The sequence below is a fragment of the Protomyctophum bolini genome, assembly GCF_963924005.1.
Source record: "Protomyctophum bolini genome assembly, chromosome: 12".
Lineage (NCBI taxonomy): Eukaryota > Metazoa > Chordata > Actinopteri > Myctophiformes > Myctophidae > Protomyctophum > Protomyctophum bolini.
Window position 1 is genome coordinate 13,496,180 of NC_137873.1, and position 8,490 is coordinate 13,504,669.

The 8,490-nt window shown below is 41.0% G+C and overlaps 1 protein-coding gene across 1 annotated transcript; it reads right to left on the bottom strand.

The window, feature by feature from the left end:
- Positions 1–2,862: 2,862 nt before the first annotated feature.
- LOC308325525 (retinol dehydrogenase 12-like) lies at positions 2,863–8,043 on the bottom strand (the record flags this gene model as incomplete). The annotated part of the gene is made up of 7 exons (XM_080778048.1): positions 2,863–2,965; positions 3,882–4,074; positions 4,413–4,622; positions 5,717–5,821; positions 6,403–6,558; positions 7,566–7,681; positions 8,021–8,043. The coding sequence occupies 7 exons, from the start codon at positions 8,041–8,043 to the stop codon at positions 2,863–2,865; spliced, it is 906 nt and encodes a 301-aa protein (XP_080634174.1).
- Positions 8,044–8,490: the final 447 nt, after the last annotated feature.

Genomic DNA, 8,490 nt, shown 5'->3' on the forward strand with positions numbered 1-8,490 from the left:
GTTTCAATGGTTGTGGTCAAACCGGTACTTTTGGCTAGAATGTCTATTGACGTTTTCACAATATGAAAGCATACTGTAGGTATAAAAGCACGTGTGTGATTTGAATAAAGTTCTGTCATACAGTAGTTCCATTATTTTTTCCCCCTTGAAAATCAATGCAGTTCTGATAGTACTGAAAAACAAGGAAATAGTTATATAGCTTGATTGTGCATTACAGGGTTGAAGTTCAAGTTATACAAGCACAACAAATGTGCCCGTCAGTTATACAGTGTAACATGCACAGAGACCAAAGTTAAATGAGTGTCTGTCTGTCCTTATGTTCAGTGTGCGTACGTACATACAGTATGTCCAACAAACGGGTGAGCTTGTAGATCGGGTGTTTCTGCAAATGTTTGCATAATTTGGGCTGTATGTTTGCCTATTATGGCATGGCCAGTAGACTGTGGTTTGAATTGATTGACTGACAGGTTTGTTAACACTACAGGTACTAGTACACGTGCAAGATCATATAATACAAACAAACAAGGTAAATAATAATACTAATTCAATAGAGATACATACACAGGGTTAACATACAAGAAGACAGGCAATAAAATAAAATAATGTAAAACAAATATATAACTTTAACTTGCATAACTTAACCCACATGCAGAACATACAGGCATATACATCCAGCCTTTTCATGAATTTAAACATTAGATTTCTTAGGAGTGCTTTAAAAGTCCTCACTCCAGCAGTGACAAACATCTGACTAGCACTGCCCCCTCTGGGTTTATTGTTTATTTAGTCAAGGCAGGATTTCAGATAATGTGCTTATTTAAAGTGCTGAAGGCAAATCGTGTTAATTTATGGCATACATGTTTTCTAGGGGTATTAAGGTCTGCTGAATCCAAATCTTCTGTATGCCAAGCTCAAAAATGGATGCTAGGCCCTCAAAATGTACCATTTAAAGATGGCGGCCACCACTATGCTGAAACATAATAAAACGCCTATATTTTTGACTAACCAAGGTAGAAATATAGAAATGTGTATTTTTTTATGTTTTCATATATGGGGGATCCAATTCAATATTCTGATTTGATTAATTGAATGGATCCCCATTAGCTGACAGGGCGACAGCTAATCTTCCTTTGGTCCATAATAAATAAATACAAAAAGCACATAAATACATTCTACAAGATTAAATACATGAAAATACATAATTACAATTATTCTATAAAATTAAATACATAATAAACATAATAAGAGCAAATCACAACTTCCCCCGGGGTGGTGACTCCTCCCTGAATATGCGTTGTGATGTCAGTCTATGAAGCGGTGTGCAATATGCCTTGAACAAGGACACTTTCACTTTAGTGGAACAATGACTGAACTTTCGGGCAATAGTGTTTGCTTGAGCATACAACTTCCGACATTGTCTGTATTAGTAATAAAATGACCAAGATATTTACTTATTCCAGACCTCAAGACTATTGTCTCATAGTTTAAACATAGGAAAGTTAAGGCGTTTGTCCTCTTTAGTTCTACATATTAGAACAGCACTTTTGCTGGCATTACAGTATATTTTATATCATGTTGCACACCATATTTAGAGCGCATTTCAAGGAGTTGTTGTAAACCAGCACTGACCACCAGGTCATCTACATACATCAGATTGTTTGCTAATGTTTCTCCTACCATGCACCCTGTGTTACAGGTTCTCAGTTGAGCAGACAAGACATCCATATATACATTAAATAAGATAGAGGATTTGACACACATGGTATGGTGGGTGTACCAGTAGGCCAGGACCTTCACAATAAAACCACCAGTCCACCAGACACTCTGGTGGTTTTATTGTCTGCTGTCTGTCTAAACAACATGCTAGCTAAATGACATGCAGTACATTTGAAACTATAGGATACAAGGTAGGGGTGGGCAATATGGCAAAACATATTGTGTAACTGTATAGATATACTGTATATATATCTCTGCTGTCTGGAAGAAACTGCCTAACTCCAAAATGTTAATTCTTCAAGAAATTTAAAAAGAAAATCGGTAGGACAGCGAGCCAGGCAACCACATACTATCTCTTGTACAAACTCTGCTGCGCATGTCATCACACACAGCTCCTGACCTAGCCTGGGCAGCATTCCTTTTCAGGTTCATGATCCGGTCGGGAGCGGATACGTCATTGTTTTGTAGTCATCAGGCCGGGAACCATCAATCTGGAACTTCATTTCCCAATAAAAGCTGCAGGCTACGGGAGAACGAGTCACGCTTTTATTGTTATTCTTCTGGTTTAAGGGAAAGGAAGTTCCAGATTGAGGGTTCCGGCCTGATGACTATGCGAGGCTAATCGATGCCTCCCTCCGGACTGGAGGGGTACAACAGGTTAACCATTTCAAGAATATCACAAATAATATATCCTATCACAATTTTTCTGGCAATTGTATAGGATTATTTAAATGTCCAGTCGAGGTAACACTAGCCTACAAGTAGGCTATACATGAATTGAAGGAATATGGGTTAAAAACTGAGACATAAGAAAAATGAAATCACGAGAACAGAAATAAATACTTTATAATAATCATGAGGTTAAAACATTTAAGGCAAAATGGGAAACATACAATGTATACAATGATACAATCAAAATGCAATTGAACCCATTAAGAGACCTGAGGCATGCAGATTCGAAAAATGTCTTCTAAATCCTAGGTAACTGTTTTCTGAATTTATGTTGCTATAGCAGTGGTTCTCAAACCTTTTAATGTCAAGGACTGCCAAAATAATCTGCATTTGGCAATTTGCCTCTGATCTTCTAAAATGTTAGCGAGTTCAATCAGTAAGTGAACTGGGCAGAAACCTCGGCAGGGCAGGGCATCATTCCCAGTTGATTTCTAACATCTGACAGCTGAGTTCCCACAACTTCTCTGCCACGACGTCATCCCTGGATGCTCTGCTGCCACGAGACAACTTACAATCACTGAGAGAGCGAGAGCGAGAGAGAGAGAGAGAGAGACAGAATGAGTTAGCTGTTAGATAGAACATGCACAGCTGAAATTGTGGCTGTTTAATTTAATTTGTGTCGAAGTATTGTGCACTTCTGATTCGTCTGAAGTGAGCATTTCTTATGTTCAGTCAATCCATACACAAGTCGGTTCGGCTCTGTAGAGCCTACAATGTGACGTCATTTGAGGTTCGGGGGGGGCGGGTACCGTCCTAAAGTCGGCTCTTCGGTGCTACTGCAAATTTCTGACGAGCCGAAATTTTGGCACTACAGCGGTAAAAGTATGAATCGGCCCTTAGACCTGCTATTTTTGCTACTGGATTTTTGACAAAGTCTAAAACTAAGGGCATTTTCTGTGTGCTTTTAGTTTGTTTTGTCAATAGTTTCAGTCAGTTATCATTTGTTGTAAGGCCTCGTTTTAATTTGAATTTCAGTTAATGTTTTAGTTATTTTGTTAGATTTAGTTAAACATAATTTGTCACATTGCTAAAATGATGGCCTATGTCATTTATTTTTCAGAAAATCAATACAAACGCCCAAACCCAAGAAGTTTATAAATATGTCTATTGACAACATTGCTTCTCAGTTATGTAAATAGATTACTAGGCCAATCTGTATTGTATTGTAAACCTAACCAAGTCAAATTGTCTTTGACATAGACAACATAAAATGGCCTAGGTCACACTCTTGACATAAGGTCGTCCTTGAGGGAGTTCCAGGTTGTAACCAAATTTACTTCATCAGAGCATTCACATCAAGTAAATTCAACTCACTTTATACAAAGGGTCAGTGTTCACCTACAGCTGAAATCTCGGGTCAATCACCAAGGTCCAATCACTTGTATGTAAAACGTAACAGGCCATTACTCTAGGAAGGTGACCTTGCTGTATACCTGTAGTAACCTCCACTCTGTGACTGTAGTCGTGGCTCCACGCTGGAGTAAATGGTGGTCTGAGCTCCCTGGCTCACTGTCTTGGTGAACGGTCTGACAATCTTCCACGAGATGAGCAGAGCCAAGTTCATGTGTCTCTTCAGTTCTGTCCGCACAATACCTGGGTGGACCGCATACACTGTTACACCTGTACCTGTACCAGGGGAGACCACATACACCGTTATAGCCAGTGTACCGGGGAGACCGCATAGATCGTTACACCTGTACCTGTACCAGGGGAGACCACATACACCGTTATAGCCAGTGTACCAGGGAGACCACATAGATCGTTACACCTGTACCAGGGGGGACCACATACACCGTTATAGCCAGTGTACCAGGGAGACCACATAGATCGTTACACCTGTAAAATATCCGTAGTCCAGGGGAAAATATCCCTAGTCTTTGTCAAAAATCCTTGAAAGTAGCACAACATTCCAATCTACGAGCTCACAAACACTCTAATAACCTTGTTGAGAATAAAACACTAACCCTGTAGCCTCCTGGCCATAGCTCTGGTAGACAGGATGTTAGCCAGCTTGCTCTGTCCATATGCCGTCCTGGAATGATAGCTGCTCTCGCTGTTAATGTCCTCAAATTGGATCCGCCCCCAGGCATGCGCCATCGATGATAGGTTGATAATCCTGGAGGGGGCGGAGCTCTTCAGCAGCCCAATCAAGAGGAACGTTAACAGGAAGTGACCTAGCAACATGAGGTTGAGAAGAACAATGCACTTGGGTCAGAACCACGACCATGGAATCCTCTCCGGGTTTCGCAACCCCTCCTACTAGTAGTAGGGGATAAAGTACAGTTTCAGACTGTGACAAAGGGGCGCCGTCTCAAGCGGGTTGCCGTGTCGAAAGTCGCTTAGCCGACTCAGCCCCGTTCGAGTTGCGACCCGATATGGACAGAATAGTAAATCATGTTCTGGCGAGAGCATTTTCTCAGACTGCCACTCAAAGTGGCTACTGTGCCAATCACAGCACGTCCTTGCACATGTGCACTGGCCAATCACAGCACGTCGTCCTTATGCAAACCCAAAGAAGATTCCATGCAGAACCATCCAATCATGGAGTCTTGTCAAAGAACATTGAAGTCCTTGCCCTAACCCTAACCACCAACAACTAAACCCATACCTAACATAACTATACTAACAATTATGAATTAACCACCAACCACTAAACCCATAACCATATACTGTACTATCAAAAATCAATTAATTGGTTAATCATAATGACTATATCCATACCTATAAACTTAACGGTAACATGTCATTGTTCCGACTTCCCGTTATTCCGACCGATTACTAACAATATCCCTAACCCTAACCTAAGTCTTAACCAGCCACGTAGGTCGCTAACCCCAGTCTTAACTGGCCACGCCTCAGTCTTAACCGGCCACATAGGTCGCTAACCCTAACCTCAGTCTTAACCGGCCACATAGATCGCTAACCCCAGTCTTAACCGGCCACACCTCAGTATTAACCGGCCACGTAGGTCGGACTAACTAAACTATACTAAGAGTGCAACACTTATGGAATACTCAAGGAAATACTTATTTTTTTGTTACTTTTGGGTCAATGTATTAATTTAAAGTAGCCTTGTAATAAGTGGGATAATATACAGTTCGCCGGTAGTTGTTTCGAAATAACCCTTCAGGATGACCTGCAGAGTATAAATGCGACAAAACCTGAATCTGCATGAATTCAAGGCTTCACAGGGTGTAATTGATAGAAAATACGTATTTTTGGGGGGTGAGCTACTCCTTTAATACTTTAAATAAGATTTTTCTTTCACCCAGGTGGTTGACTCCGAACTGCATTTCAAACCCATCAGCTGTTTTCATGTAGGGACACATCATGACTCCGGCGTTGTTGATCAGGATGTGGAGGTGAGGCTCCTCTGAAATGCAATACATAACTGATTAGACTGACATTCATGGCAGTGTTATCATAAACTCCACAACATATGTTTGGGTGTCCCCAGATGAATATCTTATTGTGCATATCTTATTTTTGTTTTCCCACTCAACAGTAAACAAACCAACATGCAGTATTAGTGTATACAGGGTATCTGCATATTTCTACAGTGACAATTTCATGATTTTCAAGACCATTTTAATACCAACATAGCCAAATTGTCAGTTATTACGTATACTGTAGGAGGCTTACATTGTGCAAATAGCTGATCTACAAGCATGGGGCGCTGTGAGCTTGTAGTTCAGCTATTTTCACAATACTTATCTGTGGAACCGAGTCAAACTAAACGTAATGCCTACAATTGTGTGTCTGGGTGGGGGGGTTTACAAAATAGCAATGTACGAAATAGTTTTTCTAGTCTATAGATCTACTATTTATGCTTTATTTGAAAAATGTTCAGTACATTTTTCAGTGTGGAAACGATTGCCGTTTTGCAAAAATAATTGTGACTATCTCAAATAATTATGAGTATGCAAATATGTAATAATTGTGACAGGCCCTAACCCTTGTTGACGTTGGCAGCAAACTGTGTGATGGACTGTGTATCAGCCAGGTCCAGATCCTTCACCGTCACATTGTGGTTTCCAGAGAGCTCAATGATCTCATCCTTGGCTGTCTCTGCCTTCACCACATCTCTGCATGCTAGGATGATCTTCCCACCTGGCACCAGGCACATCACAATAATAATACAAAGCGATACGTTTTTGTTGTGACATACTACGTAGCTTCGGGGGAAAGATTTACATATTTAGATACCATAATATAAATGTATCCTTTAATTCAGGGGTGGGGGTGTCAAGATGTAAATCTGGAGAAGTATAGAGTGTGGCTATGGAGATGATTTCAGAAACAAAGGCCTTGATAAGAGAGCATGGATGCTACCCATCTTTATTTGATAAGATCATAGCCCATCCCTATTCTGAGAGGAACATTAGCCAGAGAAAAAAAAGAAGATCTACAAGCTCACAATGCCTTGCAGTGCGAGGCATGAGCCTGTAAAGAGGTTTAGTGTAGAAGGAAAAAGGAGAAAACTAAATACATTGCCAAATGTCAAGTTAAAGCCTGCTCAGTCGTGATGTGACGCATTGTGATCTTGTAGATTGCTATTTTCAAATAGCCGAAATGTATAGTGGTTAGTGTATGTTTTGTAATCAAAATCTACAAAGTAACTAGTAGCTAAAGTTTTCAAATAATTGCAGTGAGTACAATATTATTTGAATCTGCGATGTAGTGGCGTAGAAAGTAAAAGTATTGGAAATACTCAATAGGCCTAACTTACCTCAAAATTATACTAAAGTAAATGGACTTACCGGTAGTTATTTTACACCACTGCCTAGAGGCAGGTTGATAAGACAATGAAATGGTGCCTACCCAGTACCCACCTCTCTTTTCCAGGTCCAGGGATAGCTGTAGCCTTCCCTATGTTGATAAGACAATTAATGCTACCTACCCAACTCTCTTTGCCAGGTCCAGGGCTGTAGCCTTCCCTATGTTGATAAGACAATAGAATGTACCTACCCACCTCTCTTTGCCAGGTCCAAGGCTGTAGCCTTCCCTATGTTGATAAGACAATAGAATGTACCTACCCTACCCACCTCTCTTTGCCAGGTCCAGGGATAGCTGTAGCCTTCCCTATGTTGATAAGACAATTAATGCTACCTACTCACCTCTCTTTGCCAGGTCCAAGGCTGTAGCCTTCCCTATGCCAGTGTTAGCCCCAGTGATGATGACCGTTTTACCATCCAGCCTGGCATCTGAAGACCACTGACCACACAGCAACCCTCTGAAACACAACTGCACTGCATCAGCAAGGATCCACAGGCTACCGCTGCAAGCTTGTACAGTAGATCTGATATTTTCACTTTCCATCGTACAGTGAAGTATATTGGACTTAACTGGGTAACTACATCATGAACCCTATTCTGGGGCAAAAACATAATGGCAAAAATTCCAGATCTACAGGCTCACGACAACACGTCGCAATGTGAGTTTGTATCTGATCTCATATCATATATCTCATACATGTAACATGTATGAGGCAGGGGAGCACACTTGCACTCAAACACACTTGCACGCACACACACACGACGATGAAACAATCATCACATTTTGCAGAGCTCACCTCAGTGTATAAATATTAGCCATTTCTCTCCCAGCTGGCCTACTGTTGATCAAATGTTTCAACAGGCTAGTAACTCCAGAATTAATATTTCCAAGACCAGTAGCCTACATGCTGATGACTCTCCAGAAAGGTTTACTTCCACCACCAGAAACAGTTATCTCCAGTACCAGAAACATTTAATTCAACCTCAGAAAGGTTTAATTCACACCGGATGTAAGGCAGCCGTGTGCAGAAACTGTGCACATTGTTACAAACTCACCATTGTCCCTATTATGCGCTGATTAGTGAGTGCCTTTCAGCGTGTGTGTGTGTGTGTGTAATCCTTGCTAATCTGTGCTTCACACCACTAATCCATGCGGTGGCACAGTGACAGCTAGGGACATGCCAGTAGGCCTACAGTACAACGGTGCTAGACATACTGTAATATCACTTTGGCTTGAATGACTTAAACCCATCAGAGGTCTTCAACG